Here is a 20,692-nt window from a genome sequence, read left to right as displayed (position 1 = left end):
GATTTTTGTACCCATACATTTTCTTCTGAGGTCCATAGTTTTGCAGTTATATCCACATTAATTCCAATGTTGAAATTATTATAAATATTTCTCCTTTTCATTCTTCCTCCCTAAGATATCCCAGTGCTGCCTCACATACAGAAGTATCTCAACTCAGTCAGGTATATAGAGGAGCTACAGAAGTTTGTAGAGGATGACAACTACAAGTAAGTCAAATAAAATAAAATTTATGAACTGGTCAATATTCGCAACTGTTCTCAGAATTATATAGAAGTTAATTCATACCAATTTGAAAATGTCATTTTTACATAGGTTGTCACAGAAGATTGAGCCTGGCACCAGCACTCCACGAGCCAATGCCTCCAAAGAGGACCTTGCTGGTGAGTTTCAGAGTACATTTGTTGTTTGTTGGCTGAATGTAGTACAATAATTATTGCTTTGAAATATATGGAACGGTATCTTACTATGATTTCGTATCATAAAATGTCATATTGATCCATACATTTTTTCTTCATCAATAAATGTATTTGATTTGAATGAATTAGATTATTGTAGAACCATGGGAAAATATCATGTGTAATTTGCAAGTTGTTAAATTTGACTTAATCTGCAAAGATTTACTTAAAATGCATTTTAAATTATTTGAAGAAATTTAGTTTAGTCACACACTTTGTTGGGATTTAATTGTTTTTTTTCACATCTCACTCTTCTACACAGGTCAGGAAGCGTCTGCCTCTCCGCTCTGTGGACGTAAATCCACAGTCACAGCTGAAGGAAGTAAAGGCCCTGCTACACCTCCCTCCCCCAGGAACCTGCTGCCCTATGGACACAGGAAGTGCCACAGCCTTGGATACAAGTCAGTTCTTGAATTGAAATCAATCACTTATTCCTTTATAGATGTGGATGAAGACTAATGCAAAGACATTGACACGTCTAACAATAGTCCCATATTTTTCTTTCTGTGTCCACTTGGTTTTGATCTCCTTAGCTTTATTCATAAGATGAATACAGTAGAGTTTAAAAGTGCTACGTTCCCCAATGCTGGTTCCCGCCACCTGTTGGATGACAGTGTGATGGAGAGCCATAGTCCTACCAGGGCACAAGCAGAGAGTTCAACTTTGTCCAGTGGTATTTCACTCGGTAAGAGACGGATGAAATGAAGCTCTCGTCATGGACAACAAAGTTTGTATTTTGTTTGACATGTAAATGTAACTACAAGGTACATTTTTGAATCTGTTCTTAGGGAGCAGTGAGGGCTCAGAGTTAAGTGAAGAGGTGTCTTGGCCAGCATTTGAGAGGTAATGTTGATATCCTCATGTCGTCAGTGTTCTGTCATTACATTCCCATATAAAATCATAAAAGACTCCCATCCTCCCTCCAGTTGTCTAATATTAGAAGTTCTTTCCTCAAGACACAACTATGCAAATGGTGTGCTATTAATGCACACACGACATGCAGCGCAAGCTTTGCTTCAAGCTTTCCAGAAAGGTCATCATGCCTCATCCCTCCACCACTGCTCTCTGCCTTCAGCAAAGACGCTTCTGCTTCTCCGGCAGTCTGGAATGTATTAAGCGCTTAACAGTTCAATCCCCTAACCTGTAGTCCCAATCAGCCAACAAATGTCTGGTGAAACAATCAACAGTGAAATCAAGACTCTCGGTTTAAACTCTAGTGGCCCTAAAAATCTCAACCTCTGCTCCAAAGCTTCATTTCTTCAAACTCTTGAATAACCCTCTTATTAGTTTTTCGTCTCCTCCATCTAGCCCTAACCCATTCAGTTGGAAGGAAAAAAAACAAACAAAAAAAAGCACCAGCACAGCCTTAACAGTGTTCCGTGCCCCCTATCCTGTCCTATCTTATCCTATTCTGAACAGGACTCGGTTCTATCACTCTCTGGGCCCAGTGACCCGTGTGGCCCGCATCCCCTACAGAGGAGTCCTGAGGCCCAGCAGGTATACACATCTCGACCGGAAAAAACAATCTGAACTCAACCAAAACCCTCTCTTATTCTCACCTCATGGCCCTTGGTTCCTGCCAGGGGCTGCTGTGTGCTGGTGCATAGAGTGTGTGTAATACTGGGATAATTTTGTGGACGGTGTGTGTGTTCCAGTGAAATCACAAATTAGGTGAAGGGTTCTATTGTGAAGTTATGATTCTATGTATAATCTGCCTGTTGCTTTCTTGGACTTCTTGCATCTCTCACGAATAAACATACACACAGTTAAGTTTGAAGTCGGACTAAACCTCCTCTTTTTTTCAAAGATCATTTTCAAATTGGAGGTAAAATTAGTTTTTACAGTCACGCTTAGCTCCATATGTTACCAGAACCTACTAATACATCCTGAAAACTAAAATAGAGAGGAACTGACTCTTCAGGATTATTCAAGCTAATTCTAGATGAAATATCAAGCTTCCCTGGAAATCATGCACTGAGGGATGGGTCTCTTTTGTGTTTCCTTCTGTCTATTAGGCCTCACTGAGCTTCTTGTTCTGACTATGCACACAGAAACAATATTCACACCAGCCTGTGCACCTCTGCTCTCCTCTCTTTAGACAGACATGCAACGTTTTGCAACTTTGAAATTGAACTGTGTGAAGAACAGATGAAAATGATTGCCGTTTTAAAATCATTACTCATCGAGCAGAGTTGAAAGTAGCAGGTCAAGGATTGTTGATTGCGTGCACTTACTCCTAGTTCAGATCTGATTTAATTGTGTGTGTGTTTGTGTGTGTGTGTGTGTGCACACACACACTTGCATGCATGGCCGTGCACGTGGGCCACATACATGACATGCATTTTACGTGCTCATGTTAGTTTATAGAGCCAGTGATATTTTGTCGTTTTCCCTTGTAGCTCGGCTGAGTCAGAGGAGCTCGCAGTCCACTTGTATCCTGGAGCAGTCACAGTGCAAGGGGTGTTAAGAAGGAAGACTGTACTCAAGGAGGGCAAGAAACCAACGGTGAACAATCCCTCAATGCACTTCCACATGTGTGAATATATCTATTTTGTGCACATCCATCTTTCTGTTAATTCCTAATGATTAGTGTACTTTTGTTTCCCTCTTACAGTGCTTACTCTACCTTATCAAAAGGCTTTTTTTGTCTTGAGATTATCCTTTTCCAGTTTGGCTGGGAACACATTTTGAAATTGTTACTCATTTATAATTACTCATTTTTTTCATCTAATACATTTTCCCAAGTTAGTCATGTAGGTTTTCCCCTGCAGAGATAATAAGTAGCAAGCTCACAAACAGCATGCCTCTTTTTTACAAGTTTGTCTTCTCTCTCATGAGCTCACATTTCTTGCATCGATATTAACATTTTCCGAGGCGCATTTTTCAAACTTATGACATCAAAACCATGTTCACAATAGGCCTTGACAATAAAAAATTGCCATTTTTGCAGGATTTCTTTTTAAATCATGAATGACGTAACTGCAGTTCCACTAAATCCATCCAAGTAAATTCTCTAATCTACGTTTATCATGCTCAGTTTGTTGGTTTTCTTGCCTCTCATCCAAGGGTTGACCATCTGATCTTTATTCACTTATTAGTTAAATACAGAATCTCCCAAAATCACAGGTTTTGGGGAAACAGTGATCTCCCTCATGTGGGTCTGTTTTGTATTGCAGAAAAAAAGCACATTTGTGTTTTTTTTTGTTTTTTTTTTATTATTTTTTGCTCATCTTCAATGGATGACAACAGAATGATGTCTTCACATTCACTTTTGAAATCATAGTTTACCTTGAGTTTAGTGAAAATATGAGATTAGGAGGTTTGACTAAAAAGCTTGTGACAATAGAAGTGCCATTTAAGCTGCTCCTGGTCCAGTAATCAACATGCAAATATGTGCGATCTTGAATGCTCCAAATCCTAAGTGAAGTAGGAAACATCCTGGGTTTAGCAAAGAAACATTTAAATAAGATATTCACATGTATTTGTATTCTACCAAGTATGTTGAGAGGAGGAGTAAGTAACTCAACTTTTTCCCCCCATTAAACCACAACCGCATTATATTTTGCACATATTATCTAACGGTATACACATTCAGATCAAATTTCTCTTATTTTCAAATAAGTTCTGCTGATGTCTTTGGTACTGAATAGAATCTCAGGTCAAGTAGAATTGGGACTGATTAGAATAAGATTGTTCTAGACCCTTTTAAAAATACGATGGCTCCTCAGTTTTTCTAATCGGGCTGTCTCCCACCATTCATTATTGCATGTCTAACCTTTCCTCAGAAAGTTTGACACAAGAAGTGGAGATGTATACTAAATCTAGTTTAAAAATTATCGGAAAGCTTTTGACTGCTATGTTAAAGTCAGTCTTTGACGGTTTTTTGACTGCAGGTGGCATCTTGGACCAAATACTGGGTGGCTCTCTGTGGAACCCAGCTTTACTATTACCCTGCCAAGTCTCTGAAGGCCACTGAAAGAAAACATGTAAGTCTCACTAGCGCACGCAACAAACATCCCCCAACCCCCTCCACTCTGTGTGTCACTCATGGAGGTTTTACTATCAGGTGGGAATAATCCCATAAAACCTCTGATGCAGAGAAGTAAACTCAGAGGCATCTGAATTGCTCTTGTGTTCAGAAATGAATGTTACAATTGACACATTCCCCCAAGGCGAAATCACTTTAATATAATGATGGGTTTTCACATCTGATAGCCATTACTTGATCACACTATTTCTACAAAATAAACTCTAGGCCAAACACTGTGGTTCTTCATGTGGTTGGTATGCACAAAATAGGGGAAATGACTATAATAAAAAGAGAAACAGCCCTGCACATATTTAATGTTGTTTTGATGCTAATTAAAAACAAACCAAGGGTGTGTTTGCAGGCTATCAGGATACAAGTATCTTTGTGTGTTTGAGAGCTTTGGCTGTCTCAGTTTGGCCATTTAGGGAAACTTCCCAGGGGTTAAGAGGAGAGAACCGGGGATGGAGGAGCTGGGATGGAGAGAGGGCAGGAGGCGCTATGACAACCGGAATAGTAGCGTTAAGTGGACACAAGATGCTATTAATGTGCTGTGAATAGGGGGTCTTGGGAATGGAGGGGCAGACAGATGTTAGCACTCACAGAATAATGAGAATAATGACATCACTGCAGGCTGGTGTGTCAGTCAAAGGCTAATGAGAACCTGGTGGGGAGCGCAGTGCTTCGGATAACATTCAGATGCAACAATCCCGACAAACATTAACGCTACTTACATCTGTCCTTTGCTCAGTTCAAGTCGACGTCCAGTAAGTGTGTGTGTGTGGTGGGTCTTATGGCCATGATGGCTGATGATCCGGAGCATCCTGATGTCTTCTTGTTGACAGACTCTGAGCAAGGTGGGACACAAACACAAACACACAAATACAAAAGCAGCAATTGTATGACTAATACAAGTAGTCATGCCTTTGTTAACTGATGGCGTGAAAAGCTAATGTGGGTCAGTGGAATGTGGTTTTAATGATGACATCACCTGCACATGTTCACATCGATTCACATCATACCTATCTGAGCAAGTAGCTAATCAGTACAAGAATGTGGATGGCCTAGTAGTCATGTAGGGCTTTCTTCATTTTTACAGGCGTACAACATCTTAGGTTTAGAAAATGTAATGACTATATTTTCAAGGTTCAGACATGGTTCCTGCATATCCTTGAAAATAAACATAAATGAAAACATAGGATGAGATCCCATTATCCTGTTTGCTCGTGGAAGATTCTCTTTACTAGTCAAGAGACACTTGTGGAATTTATCCCCCATGGATTTCTAAAAGACTGGGTAATGTCATTAAAACCTTTGCAAACAGCATTGAATCACTGTATCCAAAACAAGTCAGTCACTAATCAGTTACTGAAACCATCTGTTTAAAACTGGTTGCATAAATAGTTTGGGAGAAAAAAAAAAACTCCAGAAGTGCATCTTAACATGGACCCTTCTTGGAACGCAAGGGAAAATGTATAAACAACAAATGAAAGTACATCAGAAAGGTTTACACATCAGATGCATCCAACCTGCTATGTTAGTAGTTCTGCACATTGCTCTGCTTTGCAACCTTTCATTCTCACTTCGGTTTCAAAGTATAATCTGACCCCCTGTCAGTCTTCCCCTTCTCTGTTGTTTTCTACTGTATGCAAAATGTATGAAGTCAGTGATGTCGATTTCTCTTGAAAATGTAGTCTTTTATTTCAGTTAGAACGGCAGTACATCGTTGACTTATCTGCAAATTGAATTTGCATCTACTGCTAATTGTTCAACATTGCCTGGTGTTTTCGAAGAGACTTTAGATCTCAGTCTCTTTGTCTTTATTGACGTTTGCCCTTGTAGGAAACACCTACAAATATCAAGCAGGGAACCGAATGAATGCATTGCTCTGGTTCAAACATCTAAGTGCTGCCTGTCAGAGCAATAGACAACAGGTGAGGCAACACACAAACACATACACACACACATTCACACCGTGAAAAGATAATCATACATAAATGATCTTGCACTGCTTATAGGTGCCGGCTAATCTGATGTCATTTGAATGAGCAATGCTGAGGAGAACTGCGTAAAACTGAACAAGAGATGAGGAGCGAAGAGGAATTGGAGGAATGACGCAGTAGCAGGAGCTTTCACTGCCATGAGCCCTGTCGCCGATTCTCCCATTACAGCCCTGGCCTCACTGCAGCCCCACTTGCCACCACTGCCTTAACTAGAGAACTGTGTGTTTGTGTACGCACGTGGATGTCTGTTTCTGTCTCTGTCTGTGTGCGTTTGTGTGCGTGTGTCAGTGCGTGTGTGTGTGCGCGCGCGCGTGCATGCGCACGTGTGTTGAAGTGACTGGTTCGAAAGTATTGACTACTGAACAAGGAAATGCACCACTGTCTAGTCTCCTATTTCCTATCCGTGCTCAGCACTTCAGTGGAGGCACCTAATGTCTCCCTGGCACAGACTCTTTGAAAAGACATTAAGGATCCTCGTCTCTTGCAAGGGGCCAACTATTTTTTATTTCTGTTATCACCACGTTCAGATTCAAGATATCTGCCTTTTAATCGACACAAAGTCACTCAATCACAGTGTGTACACTCACATTGGACTAACCCATTGGACTTAAAAGGGTTTGAAACACATTCTTTGTATTACCGATTGGGTTTAGACTTTCACAATAGACATTGATGGTCTCTTTATTCACTTGGCTTGGAATCACAGGAAGATTTACCTGAACCTTGCACACTCCCTTTCGCACACAGGCCTCTTTGATTGCATTGTCATAAACATAAGGGCTCTGATTCGCAATTGATTCCAGCAGAAGCAATCCCCTCTCCTGAATGTATCTTAGTTTTTTTATTACAGAATAGTCCTCATTTGTCCCTGTTAGTCACATGTTTTGGGTGCAAGTGTGTATATTCCTGTAGCAACACTGGGTGGATGTGGATTTGCTTTGATCACAGGAATCTTCTATGTGTTCCACATCGGTACTATAATCCCAGAATCTAAGCTAAAATAATGTGATGAATGGATGGCTGAGTCCTTTGTATCCCTTTATACAAACCTCTCCTTTGCTTTCTTGAGGTTCACCGCCGTTGGTTGCTCTACATTGGCTGCCAGCTGTTCCAAAAACTGATGCCAGACAGACTGACACTCACAAAACACTACAAACTTGAGAATGTGAAACTCGGCAGTAAAGAGATAGCAACACAGACTCGTGACACACAGAGGCATCTCCTCTTCTTGTTGCTAAACAAGGTCAGAGCCGCTGGTGTGGAGCAGGCACTCAAAGCTACCTGGAGCCATAGAGTAATTTTTAAATTGTATTTGTGTGATATTTTTTTTTTTTTTCTTCTTGTGTTGAGGTTTCATTTTTCAATATTTGGGAGGTATGGTGCAGTTCACAGTATTACCAAGTGGTCAAAGATTGCACATTAATGTAGTTTTGATGTTACATTTGAATGTTACATTTTGTTTTTGTGGAGCGGGGTTGATTCTTTCAGTCATTTTGAGTATTTTACCTGCAGATTTTATGTTTTTTCCTTCATTTGATTACCAGTAGCCCATTCAGTTTTAGTGACTAAAGATATTGTCTGATTTGGAAAGGAATAAGCACCTTGGTTATAAATAGTGCCAAGTGATGTTGTCATCACAACAAAACTTTCGAGAGTGGGCAGCAGCTGAATTACATGTAGATACTGATATATATCAGCAGGAAGACATTGGTTTAAAGTCCCCTCTCTGCATCCCAGATATTTGTGTGCCACAAACAGGCTATTACTGTGATTTATATGGACTGTTTTGTTTTTAAACAAACTAACATGATCAGACTCACCTGATGAGAGGTGTTATTGTCTGAAAATTCATCAGATTCTGATCTCCTGTTTTGTGAACACTTGTTTACATTGTATGTTTACATGATCTTTTGCCCAACGACATAATCCATTCAGTTGTTCACCAAAGGACAATTAAGAGTTCAAGTTACTATTCTGAGTTGATGAAGGGTGACAGGAAGGAGATGTGAGCATATCCAAACTGCGGGTAGTGTGTCCCCAGTAATGTGTGTCACTAACACAGTTGTCCTGCAATGTCAGACGACCTGGGATGTCTGGGTTACCCAGTATAGGTCAAACAATCTAGCAATGGAGACAGTCAATTTTGACACTCATGAAAAGCTCTTTGTATATTACCTTTTCTAATGGAGCAAATATAAAACTATGAAAGAATGAGTGAGGAAGCCAAAGATGGACACAATGCAGCAGTTACTCCAAGTTTCTGTGTGCATGTGCTTATTTTTTAAATATTGTAATTCAAAGCAAGATGGGCAATCCCTCAAGGCTGCTGTCCCTGCTAAGCAGCGATGGAATCAGCTTCATAATCATTTGTGTGACTGACAGCCAGCTTGTGATGTAATTGGATGCTAGAGTGTGTAAGAAGATTGGACGCTTTCACGACTGTGTCAACAGGAATTGGTGAAAGGCAATGTGGGCCCTCAATTTGGCCCTTGAAGAATGAACAGCAGAGGTTATAATGTCACAAATCCGAAAGCTGAAACTCTATTCGATGATTATCATTTCTGGTATTAGAATATTGTTTGACGGGAGTCGGAAAAGACTACTAATGAAATATATGAGGTAGAGTTAATGGGGGATCCGGTTTAAGAGATGACGGACTTCACTGGTCAATAAGTCCATCTAACAGCCAGTCACAATGTGGTGCCTCCCAAAAGGAATCTACATAAAGCTGGTGTAGTTAAATACAAATGTTTCAGAGTCTCTTGACAGTCAACATCGCCACCAAAATCTCTTCCCTCAATAAACTTGACCTAATGTCTGGTTAAAATAATGAAAACAAAAACAAGATGCTGAGATGTGTGTTTATGTAGAGCTAACCTCTCTGAAGGGCTTTTATTTGATTTGTTTTCCCCACATGAAATACTGAAATTCTGTCTGCTACTTCTTTTGAGTTACCATGCTTTTGTTTTTGATTTATATTCTGTACAAAATGTGGTTCAAGTAAGAGAAAAACCTGTTCTTTTTTTTCGTTTGTTTGTATTGTGGTCTTAATCCACTGATTTCATTCAGGCCAGTCACTAGTAACATAAGGCCTTAGACTATTTTTTGACAATTCTAATTAGAATGGAGGGAGAAAAAAAATCAAATGTAAGACTCCTCATTTGGGATCATTTATAGCCATTTAGCTGAAACTTGATGCCGTGCTTCATAAAACTTTTTCAGAGCTCATAGCGATTCCTATGTAAACAATTATGCTGTCTACCTGCATAAGATGTATTTCGAGTGAATCTGCCATCTGCATTTATTTTGTACAGCAATGGAAAAGCTTTGATAGTTGAGATGAAGGTTTCAACCAGATGCTTGTTGTGTTTACCCTCGTTTTGGGAAGTTAAACCAATGAAAATCCTGCCTTCTGTATGCTCGAATGGCACTACTCACTGTTTATCAAGAAACTCAACTTTAGTTCAAAGTTATTGAAGGTAACGAAGGTGATGACATTTAACATTACCCTTTACCTGGATCTGTGTTTGTGTTCCTGCGTGTATGTTTGTATGTATGTGTGTATGCGCGTGTGTTTGTGCGTGTGTCTGCCCATGGCATGCCAGCCACAAGCGCTGTGACCTCACTGCTGAGTGATGCGCTACCTGGTGTGAAGACTGAACCAATAAACTCTGGCCTTTTTACTCCATCTGTCAGTTTCATGCTTATTGATATAGAATGTGTATGTGTGTGCGTTTTGGATAGGGGGCATTTTATTCAGTTTAGTCTCATTATTAACACGTCCTCTTTACATATCCAAATACTGTACCAAGTTGAGAAAAAAAGGTTGATACATTAAAAGAAATGTCAAGGTTGTTTGAAGAGCATAGGTGTTTTTGTGTTTTGTTTTTAATGACTCACAAATGAACAGTTAATTTCATTTCTTCAAGATTTCTGCAGCATTTTTAATTTGAGTCCAGTTTTGCCCCCCTCTCCCATATGTATGCTTTTAGTTATACAAGGGACAGCTGTTTCTTAATTATTTTTACAAAAATGGGTCAAAATAAAAGGTTATTCGGTGCCCCTAATCAGCTTAAATGTGAGTGGGTAGAAGGGTCAAAAAGTAAGGCAGTGTTTTGACTTCTAGCAAGTGTACATTTTGTCTGCAGACTTTATGACTTTAAACATTGTATAAGTTAAGATAGGATAAACTTAATTGATCCCCATTGGAGAAATTCAAGTTATGTCAAAAAAACGAAATAAATATGAATATAAATAGGCAGAAGACAGACGATAGCAAGACAAAAAAAAAATCCAAGAATAAATAGACAGCAGAAAAAAGGGAGACTATGTCTTACTTACTTGATGATTCATGGTATAAAGCAGATAAATTTTTGGAGGATGTTATCTTAAATAAGGTGTGAATAACTTCTGGTTACACGCACAATATTGTACTAAATAAAACATGAGCTCTTAAACCGATCCTCCAAAAGTACTATAAGTGGGTTTACTCGCGATCAAACGCTGCCACCTGGCGGCTGCCGGAGGGAGCGACCAGAGGAGGAACTGTTTCGGAAGTGAACACAGCTAGTAGAGAAGGAATAGGGCGGAGGATAGTCAGCTACCGCGGCGGTTGAGAACATGATAAACCATTTTGACTTTTTGGGTTAGAGCCAATGCACAGCGTTAGTATTGCACCACTTTTATGGTCACTTGATGAGTACTTTGTGAGCAAATGGCAGCAAGGTAAGTGTACCCGGTCGTCGGCTAGTAAACATCACATAGGACCGTCGTTAGCTAACCTGTCAGCTAGCTAACCTACCCGAGCAAGGTGCAAGGAGGGTTGCTAAGCAGCTAGCTATGCCCCGGTAGTTAGACACTACCGTATGGTAACGACGATGTGGGTTTATTAAGATAAAACTAAGAATTTCTAATCAAATCAACCACAAGTGTCGTTTCAACTGCATGTTTCCGTGAGAAATGGACAACCCCTGCCTTTGGCTTAAAAAAGCAGCAACATAATGAAAGACCGATTGTGTTGAGGTAGCGATTGCCTGCGTGGCCAGACCTGTGTCAACACCGGCTGAGACTTAACTCAGAGTGTTGCGGGCGGATAGCTAGTTCCTTGTGTCGAATCTATGCTTGTTAGCCTAACATGCATCGTTATTAACGCAAAGTGAAGAGTTTTTAGTCGTTTTCTGTGGTTCGGAATTCTACATGTTGCAGTCGACGAGCGACATTCACGCTTGCCTAAAATTTAGCTTCGCAGTCAGGAAAAAAAACGTCCTCGATTTTCAAAGGCTTGCAGGCTGTTTGTTAAGATTTAAAGAGCTTCGCTATGTCCGCTACCTAACCAGACCCCTCTGCACCACACTTTGACCGTGCATGCTCCACATTGTCACCATCCCGAAGTAAAAAGCAGATTGCTCACTTCCGTAGTGTCCCGCTCGTGATGCATCGTAGTTCACAGCCGATTAGAATGTTGTAAAAGCTTGCAAGCGTCCCTTTCGACAATGCAAGCTATGTCTGGATGAGTACTTGGTAGTGTAAACAGACACACACGTTTGAATTGTGCAGACTCTGTTGAGTGCTGTAGTTACCCATGCAGGAAAGCCTTCAACTGTAATGCGGTACTGGGTCATCGCCTGCCCTGAGGCACAGACTGATAGGATGGGCAGCAAATCAATCTGTTTTAACTCTGCATATTATTGATGGTGATTTTTTTTTCATCTCTCTTTCTCTCTCTCTCTCTGTCTCTCACTCCCTCCCTCCCTCCATCGTATTCCTCTCCAACCCTCTCTCAACCATCTGCTTTTCTCTCTCTCCCTCCGCTGGGTTCTCAACTCTTGCTAGTGAAAATGCTGTCCCTTTCACTTCTCTATTCAGGTGGCCGAATCACATTTTAACTACTGGACACAGGAAGTAAAGTGCACATCAGTCGACATTCCTGTCTGACAAGGCAGGTGACTGGGAGTTGCAGTGGTCATGCATCAAGGGTGAAGCGTGGGACAAGCACAACTTTGGGTGGACTGGTTGGTGAGGAGATGAAACTCAAACAGCGCATGGTGGTGCTGTGTGCCGTGCTCCTGCTGCTGGGCCTGGCCAAGATTTTCCTGCTAGATGGAGGTGAAGGGTCTGCATCAAGCAGACGTGACCTCAGGGCATTTCGCAAGGTTGGCATCCCAGTTGCACTGATTCTAAACAAGACAAATGTAGCGAGTATAAAGTTATACCGAAAAGTGCTTGCAATATTTTCAGATAGGAAACTGCACAATATCAGTACTATTGTCACACTCTAACAGATGGAAGCCGGCCTTTCTCTGTCTCGGGGAGCTCGCCTCACTCACACCCTTCAGTCACCATGGGAAATTGCAAGTCAGTGGGTGGGCCCGAGAGAGGTGTACCCCGAAGAGACCCCTGAACTGGCTGCCGTGCTCACTGCCCTCAGCACTGCCAGGATAGAGCAGGCAGATGTTGGCTATAAAGGAACACAGCTCAAAGCTCTGCTGGTGCTGGACGGAAGACAAAAAGTGGTCTTCAAACCCAAGAGGTCAGATATTTTTAAAGTGTCACAAGCCCCCATGCATGGCAAGATGGGTTGTACACACACACACATTTTTTCCATTAGTTGATGGATGCTTGAATATGTGTACTCCATAAATGATCTTTACTTTGGATAATAGTGTGATTAGTTTGAGTCATATTCAGGGATGAAATTGAATTGATCAAAATGAATTTTTCAAGATATTTGTACCTTTATATGACATTAGGTTGCATTTCTTTGAATTGTGGACATTTTGGGGTTTCAAACAAATTTCAGGACATTTTCTAAATGTATCTGCTTCAATGATGAGTTCTTACACCCCCTTTGATGGTGTATTTGTTGAATGAAAAATCATTTTAAATATAAATCTATTCAGGATAGTAAACAAAATAAGAAGCAAAGTGACTTCCTCAAAACCAAATATTGTTCATATCAAGATTTAAGAAAGTATGTGCTTGATGAGATGGATCTTTATTCCCAGAAGCCACTGTTGTGGGACTAAGATCATAATAATTAGTTGTGATAATATATTGGCTAAGCAAGACTTGTTACAATTGTTTATTTTACAGCAGTGCAAATTCAAATGTTTGTGTTCAGTTCAAATTTATTCAATTCTAACACCATCTTCACAGGAGGAGAAATTGATTGCTTTATATAGTTTGCTTAGGTTGTCACAAACCCCCATAACAAAGATCCTGTGAGATTTGTTGAACAGTGTCTTTAACAAAACTTAAAATTCTCTGTCGTCCCACTAGATGTGCATATTTTCGATTTTCTTTGGGATTTATTTTGTCGTCATCAAGGGCCAAGGGAACTAACATCTGATTTTTGTGATTTATACCAAATAATTGATGAACTGAGGAAGAAGAAATGAGTCAAGATTCTTGGTTGTACATCAAAATTTGAGTTATTCAGAGTTTTTAATTTTTGTCATTTGTGCCTTCACTCAGATATAACCGAGACTACATAGTTGAAGGGGAGCCATATGCAGGTTATGACAGACATAACGCTGAGGTGGCAGCTTTTCACCTGGACAGGTGTGTAAACCCATGCCTGTTTGCGGCGATATATTTTCGGAACGTATTTGACTCGCCAGTGAATATTGTAGTGACATGTGTTGTGGCTTCATTTTCTCCCCAGAATCCTAGGGTTCAGAAGAGCACCTTTAGTCGTGGGAAGATTCGTAAACCTGCGGTCAGAGATTAAACCCGTGGCCACAGACCAGCTGCTCAGCACCTTCCTCACACAGGGTTAGCATCATATCCATTTTCATCCCTTTTTTGCAAATCTCATTACAAGTATGCCTCCTGTGAATTAGTTCTCCATCCACTTGCTCTGTTTTGATAAGTTTTCAGTCTGTTTTATTTCAGTTGCACTTTTAAATATGTTTTTGTATATGATTTACTGTCCTTTGTACCTTTGAAACTTTAAAAACCTCCGGAGGAACCTCTCAATGTGACACATGCCTACCTGAAGTTACTCTATTCCACCAGCTTGTCCTAAACTAACAAAAACATTGACACGTTGCGATATAAAATTATACTTTTAAGACAAGTCCACCTGTTTCCTAGGTGAAACAGAAATATTAAATGAAAATGCTTGTCTGTGGTTTTTCCACTGGGAACCAAGTGACTGTTTGATTCCAACCTTCCCCATTAGCCATTTCTTATTTGAATGTAGAGTGGAGATATTTTTATTAATCTCCATTTTATCTATCCAGGTAATAATACATGCTTCTATGGAAAGTGTTACTACTGTCGAGAGACCGAGCCAGCATGTGCGGAAGGAGAAATGATGGAAGGATCATTAACCCTCTGGCTTCCTGATGTCTGGCCATTACAGAAGCACAGACACCCCTGGGGACGCACATACAGAGAGGGAAAACTAGCCAGGTAGGTTGAACACGTTAACCGAATAGAAGACCGAGAAAACAGTGCTAATCAAAACAAACCTCATAACACCGAACCGCAGGACATTGAAACAGGTCTGGTCCATCTCTTTTACAATTTTTTTTGAAAATTGGGTCAAAGTTTTTGACATGTTAAAACATGTTTACTCCTGAAAGAACCCTACAAGCAGTTTATTTTTTCATTCATTCATTTCATATAACAGCATTTTAATACGATATTAATTTGCATATATATGTGTGTCTGAAACTTGGTGGAATTTCACCAAAGGACTGGCTTGGATAAAATCAACCCAGTCACTACTAGTCTTCACACTTCGATCATTAATCAGTTAAATCAACAATCATTAAGATTAAATGTCTTGTGCACACTCCCAGTCCCCAGGTAGACAGGCAAGTTACTAAAATGACTAGATTGTATTAACCAGAAGTGTCGGGTTTGTTGGAGTGTGTTACATGAAAAAGTGGCTTGAAGTATTAATACATTAACAGCTTTGGATGTCTAAGAACAGGATGTCTAAGTTAAACAGGAAGTAAGGGCAAATATGTACCTTTGGATGACAAACAACTGCTCCTGGGCATTTGCACGGACTTCTTTCTCTCTGTTTTTTTTTTTTTTCCCCCTCAGGGTTTCCCATATGTGAATATGAAAAAGAAAAATGAGAAAGTTTCACACAAAGTTTCATACAAAGTTTCTGTTTTCACTCTGATTGTTTTCCCCACCCATTCTGGGTGTCTGTGCTTTTCTTCTGTTCTCTACAGTTTGTCCATACCATACATGTCAGTATGTGTATCTTATGTCCCAGGCTTTGAAAATTTACACATACACAGATTGAAACCCTGTTGTTTTTGTCTAAATGTTTTTGTTTTTTTTTCCTTGTTTGTCGTAAGCCCACCCGTCCATCAGGAAAAAAAAATTCACTGGTTCACTCACTGTCTACCAGCTCCTTCATGGTGATGTTGGTGGCTTTGAAAAACAAAACCCTCATATTTTTCAGAAATTTTCAAGAACTTGTTTTTTGAGGCTCTAGAATATCCTCTAACTCAAGGAGATTTGTAAATTTACCACCTCTGTACACAACACTGTGCCCCCATGTTGAAATATTAACACATCAGATATAAAATAAAGGTATCATGCCTTTTGATGCCTCTCCACCATGTCGCTTGGATTTCATGGTAGTTATTTTAAATCACTTCAGAGATTATTAGGAGATTAAGTAATTAAGATGTATTCAAAACGATAAACGAACAGACCTATGCACTTGCACACTTCTGATCTCATACTCATACACAGAAAACCTGTTGGAAAATCGTTTGCATTTCTAAATGTGCTGACTAATATTCTTTATATTTTTGAAGAAAAGCAAAGATGACTATTTATTCATGTCCTGTGAGGCTGAATCTGTGATGACTGACTAAACAATATATTCTGAATGTGTGCATACAAGGTTTTTAAATATTTATTTCATTATCGAATGGTTCTAGACTGCTGTACCCCCCTTTTACTGAAGTTGGTGAAATTGTGTGTGGATCTGTTGTCTAGATGGGAGTATGATGAAAGTTACTGCGAGGCAGTGAAGAAAATGCCTCCATATGACGCTGGGCCGAGGCTCCTGGACATAATCGATACAGCCATATTTGATTATCTGATTGGGAATGCCGATCGGCATCACTATGAGAGTTTTCAGGATGATGGTGGCGCCAGTATGCTCATCCTAATGGACAATGCAAAGAGGTGAGTAGTAATTTATTAAAAATTGCTTACAAAAGAAGGGATATTCACATTATCCATCACAGGTTTTTGTATCAGCCCTAAACTAAAGCACATATTTGAATAACCTCTGAATATCAACGTAACAGACCCCCCTCCTAAATATAGAAATTTTTCCCACTCCTTGCCAACCTATCAAACTGTATAGTAAATAACTGAATCTGTAAATTCAATGATACAAGAATTTTGATTTATAACAGTTTTAAAATCTTGGTGTATATTCAAAAAAATAATTTCTTTGCAACATTCTTTAGATTCAGATTGCAGAAACTTGACACATTTGATGCAACCCAACTATCCCTTCAACAACACTGATGTGAAAGATGGATCTTTTTGTGGTCTTTCCACAAAAGGTTTTTTCCCCCCTACAGTCGCCCACGGGGGGCCAGAGCTGCTGTCAGTCATCATACAACTTTATCATGAAGAAGCTCAAAACACTTTGTCATGCCAGGATCTCAATGCCTTTGGGTTGAATGCATTTAAACAAGAATTCCCTGGAAAAAAAAAAAAACATTATGTGATTTTTAAATATTTATATCTATATATACATCAAAATCTCAAGTTGTTAGTCCTCTACATTTTGTTAATATGGAGAATGAGGATAGTTTTTATTCATCTAGTTTGGTGTGTGTCTATATGTGTGTGCTTGCCCATGCAAATATTAAGTTTAAACTTTCTGAGTGCATTGTACTTTTACTGAAAGTACTTTTGAAAAGGAAGAAGACATTAATCCTTGTCTAATAGTTTTTTGTTGTTTCTCTTTCAACAAGTGATTGCTTGTTAATCTGAGCAAGACCTGTTTGCCTATCACTGGTTGGACTGCCCGCCAAGCTGCAGGTTGTTTATGGTCAGGGTAACTTAACTGTAGGACAGTATGCTGGAACTCCAAACATGTTCAAACCAGAATACATGAGCAAGGAAATGCAAGACATGATGCTGTTAAAGCAGTGTAATCTTAAAACAACCACCTTACAATTTTTTTTTCTTCTCAGTTGCTTTCAGTCCAAGGTCATCATGGCATTGAGCAGCTGCATAGTTCCAGATGAAATGAGATCACTTTAGATAGTTGATCACAATCTTGTTAAGTTCAGATGTTTATTGTTCTCACCTGATGGAGAGAGAAACTCAACAAATTATGATGCATTTGTCAAATAAGCATCATAACACTCTTCTAGAGTGTTATGAGAGAAAGGGAAATTTCCCTTTTAGACTCTTAACACAGTGCCAGATTGGATATTGCACATCATGCCAGTCAAAGCATCTTTAATGGCTGTGTGCTAGCATTTTTTTGTCACTTTCCATGGGACTTTTCTGCTGTGTTGCTGTAACTGAAAACTGGGCAGAATCCACTGATAGATTGTGAGTCTCCTTTGTTGCCGTTTAGCCATACAGTGGCTACCCAAGTATTCAATGGATCCCTAGTTACCAAGGCGTTATTGTTCTGTTTGATGAATATTTCTACCAGCTACATAAAAACACTACTAAAATCTCTCAACATATAGTCAAAAAAACTTTTCACTTGTAGGCCGCCATTGTCACAATGCTGTCTGGGTAGCGTCGCCACGTAGTATCACTGGGCCCAGTCCCATTCATTTTACCCTACAGCGCAAAAACCTGTTATTTGTGCTACCCTTCCAATTTGATCCCAAGAGAGATGAGAGCAAGAGGAATTACACTGAAGTCAAAATGAAGACGAACAAGGACACAAAACGGCAAAAGTTGTGGAAAGTTGCTGGTGTGCGTGTGGCAACTATGCTGACAAAGAGAGAGCATCTGTTTTAAGGCGCTCCACTTCTTGTCATCACCTTTGCACTGTAGACTTTTAGCCTGCAGTGTTGACTGACCGGGTGACTCGTCATCAGCTTCATCAACCCAGAATGCATTGCCATAGTAAAAAAAAAAAAATAGCTGCATCCGTAGGTTGAAATATGTTATTAATTGCGATTTTTTTTTTTTTTTTTAAATAACCAATCTTAGTGCTTATTTTAACATATTACTAGTATGAGGCAAACATTAAAGCACTTCAGTCCTCCCAGGCAGGGTTCCCCTTCAGACCTTGACCTCATGCATTTTAATCACCTCTTGGCCGCAGTATTTAATTTACCAATGACTTATTTTTTCAATTGTAATCTTTATTTCACCCCCCTCCCCTGTACAGTTTTGGAAACGCAGCCGTAGATGAGCGAAGCATCCTTGCCCCACTCTATCAGTGTTGCATGTGAGTATCCCAAAAAATGATGAGAATTTTTGTTTTAGAACTACAATGTTTTGACATTCTTTTCCTCTCTGCCAGGGTTCGTGTGTCTACATGGAACCGATTAAACCTGCTCAGAGGTGGCGCACTAAGTTCAGCTATGCGTCAGGGTTTAGCATTTGACCCTATTCAACCAGTGCTTGCTGAGACACACCTCGCCGCTCTGGACAGGCGTTTGTCTGGCATCATAGCAACTGTCAAGCAGTGTATAGAGGCACAGGGCCCCGATAACACACTAATAGAGGACCGAATGAACCTCCCCCATCCCTGAAATCAAGGGCAAGGAGAAAATAGGAAACACTCCTGGCCTGCACATTTCCTCCCATGCAGGAGGTGAGAGCAGCACGGAAGGAGTAACATTTTCTAGCCATTTCTCGCAGGAAAAGAAATGCAGAGTTAATGGATCTACAGGGTGCAATGACAACGATATATATTTTATATATTTTATTTTTATTTTTTTTTGCTCGTTTGTCACTCACAAGTCCCAACTGTGACAAGACTGAAATGGCTCTAGGTTCTAGCTGGACTCGAAGGGTTCAAACAGTGTTATCCTCATCTGCATAAACTCTCAGGATCGTCGTGCATGACAGGGCAGTGTCTGCCGTTTGGATAAAAACTCCTACTACTGACCATGAAAAATCTCCTGGTGCCAAATACTCTGTCCCTGATCATCTATCTGTTTGGGGTCGACTAAGGTGTAAGGATCGATCTCAAAAGGATGCGGACACTCAAAAGAGTAGGGTAAAAAGATATGATGCACCATCTGCATTTCAGAGAAAGACTACACCATTGAACTTCTTGCCATTTGACATCTGCAGTCATAAAAAACTGAGCTGCATGTCTGTCTGAGATTTAACTTTATTCCTGCTGAATTATGTACGAGGACGAAGAATCCAATGTGGAACCAAAAACTATTTGGTTTGTGTCAGAAAAAGAAATTTCTCCCCTGCCTCTTCCAGCTGTGTGTACATACTAAACTATGTAATAACAGACTTTAAGATGAAAGAATTTGTGAATTATAATGACACATAAACCTAATGGAAGGTTTTTTTGTGTGTCTGTGTGTGCGCGTGTGTGTGTGTGTGTGTGTGTGTGTGTGTGTGTGTGTGTGTGTGAGAGAGAGAGAGAGCGTGTGCGCGCACGCATCTGTGCGTGTTGGCGTCTGTGTCAGAATGTGGTTACACGTGTGTTTGTTTAAGGAAGGTGCCATGCTGTGCCGTAAAAATAAGAGCGCTACTGAGATTGCAAACTTGAAGAAAAGTTGGAGTGCGGGTGTGGGTTCATCTTTAGCATTAAACTATGATCTATTTAAATGTGATTCCTTCTCTGTGTTCTTTTATTCAGCATAAATATATGTTGCAGTTGTAAGATCTACTCAGACTTTAGCTTGGTGGAAGCACTGTTTACATCAGTGGGTCATATTAGTAACATGCTTGTTATAGTTAAAGCTTTATTCATTATAATGATCATCCCTCTAGTTGAACTTCTTTTCCTTCAAGACAAATTTGAATCAAATGTAAGGATTGCCCAAGCTTATTTTGCATTTCAGTAGTAGTGAAGTCTGGCACTGGAATGAATCCTTACCACTTGACATTTTAATTTACAGTAAAGTCAAAATGGTCCTGTTAACCTGCAGTACCACAAAGGGGAAACCTCGCTCAGAAACGTGTGGCTGTTCCACTCCGAGCCACACTTTTACCTGCTGTTTTATAACATCCCGCCTCTGCTCTTTTGTGCAAGGGACCGATGATGT

General features: G+C 40.0%; 2 protein-coding genes across 3 annotated transcripts in view; both read left to right on the top strand.

The window, feature by feature from the left end:
• The window catches only part of ralgps2 (Ral GEF with PH domain and SH3 binding motif 2), a 70,631-nt gene extending 60,458 nt beyond the window's left edge, over window positions 1–10,173 (top strand). The window contains exons 11-21 of one of the 2 annotated variants that reach the window (XM_086161291.1): window positions 116–206; window positions 313–380; window positions 718–856; window positions 989–1,140; window positions 1,244–1,298; window positions 1,875–1,952; window positions 2,855–2,960; window positions 4,349–4,441; window positions 5,234–5,339; window positions 6,325–6,416; window positions 6,501–10,173. In XM_086161291.1, the coding sequence (XP_086017417.1) occupies window positions 116–206; window positions 313–380; window positions 718–856; window positions 989–1,140; window positions 1,244–1,298; window positions 1,875–1,952; window positions 2,855–2,960; window positions 4,349–4,441; window positions 5,234–5,339; window positions 6,325–6,416; window positions 6,501–6,530 (1,010 nt within the window). In that variant the 3' untranslated portion in view covers window positions 6,531–10,173. The remainder of the gene's footprint in view (window positions 1–115; window positions 207–312; window positions 381–717; window positions 857–988; window positions 1,141–1,243; window positions 1,299–1,874; window positions 1,953–2,854; window positions 2,961–4,348; window positions 4,442–5,233; window positions 5,340–6,324; window positions 6,417–6,500) is intronic. The other variant, XM_086161294.1, reaches the window with a different exon arrangement.
• An 879-nt stretch (window positions 10,174–11,052) lies between these two features.
• Window positions 11,053–20,257, top strand: fam20b (FAM20B glycosaminoglycan xylosylkinase). The gene is made up of 9 exons (XM_086161290.1): window positions 11,053–11,210; window positions 12,318–12,637; window positions 12,767–13,014; window positions 13,959–14,045; window positions 14,149–14,258; window positions 14,729–14,900; window positions 16,458–16,649; window positions 18,844–18,903; window positions 18,979–20,257. The coding sequence occupies exons 2-9, from the start codon at window positions 12,509–12,511 to the stop codon at window positions 19,208–19,210; spliced, it is 1,230 nt and encodes a 409-aa protein (XP_086017416.1). The 5' UTR covers window positions 11,053–11,210; window positions 12,318–12,508; the 3' UTR covers window positions 19,211–20,257.
• Window positions 20,258–20,692: the final 435 nt, after the last annotated feature.

This window comes from Fistularia commersonii, chromosome 16 (assembly GCF_037954325.1).
Source record: "Fistularia commersonii isolate RoL2024-O1a breed Wild chromosome 16, RoL_Fcom_v1.0, whole genome shotgun sequence".
In the NCBI taxonomy this organism is placed as follows: Eukaryota; Metazoa; Chordata; class Actinopteri; order Syngnathiformes; family Fistulariidae; genus Fistularia; species Fistularia commersonii.
The sequence above is the reverse complement of the archived record's forward strand: the minus strand, read 5'-3'. Positions and strand labels throughout refer to the sequence as shown.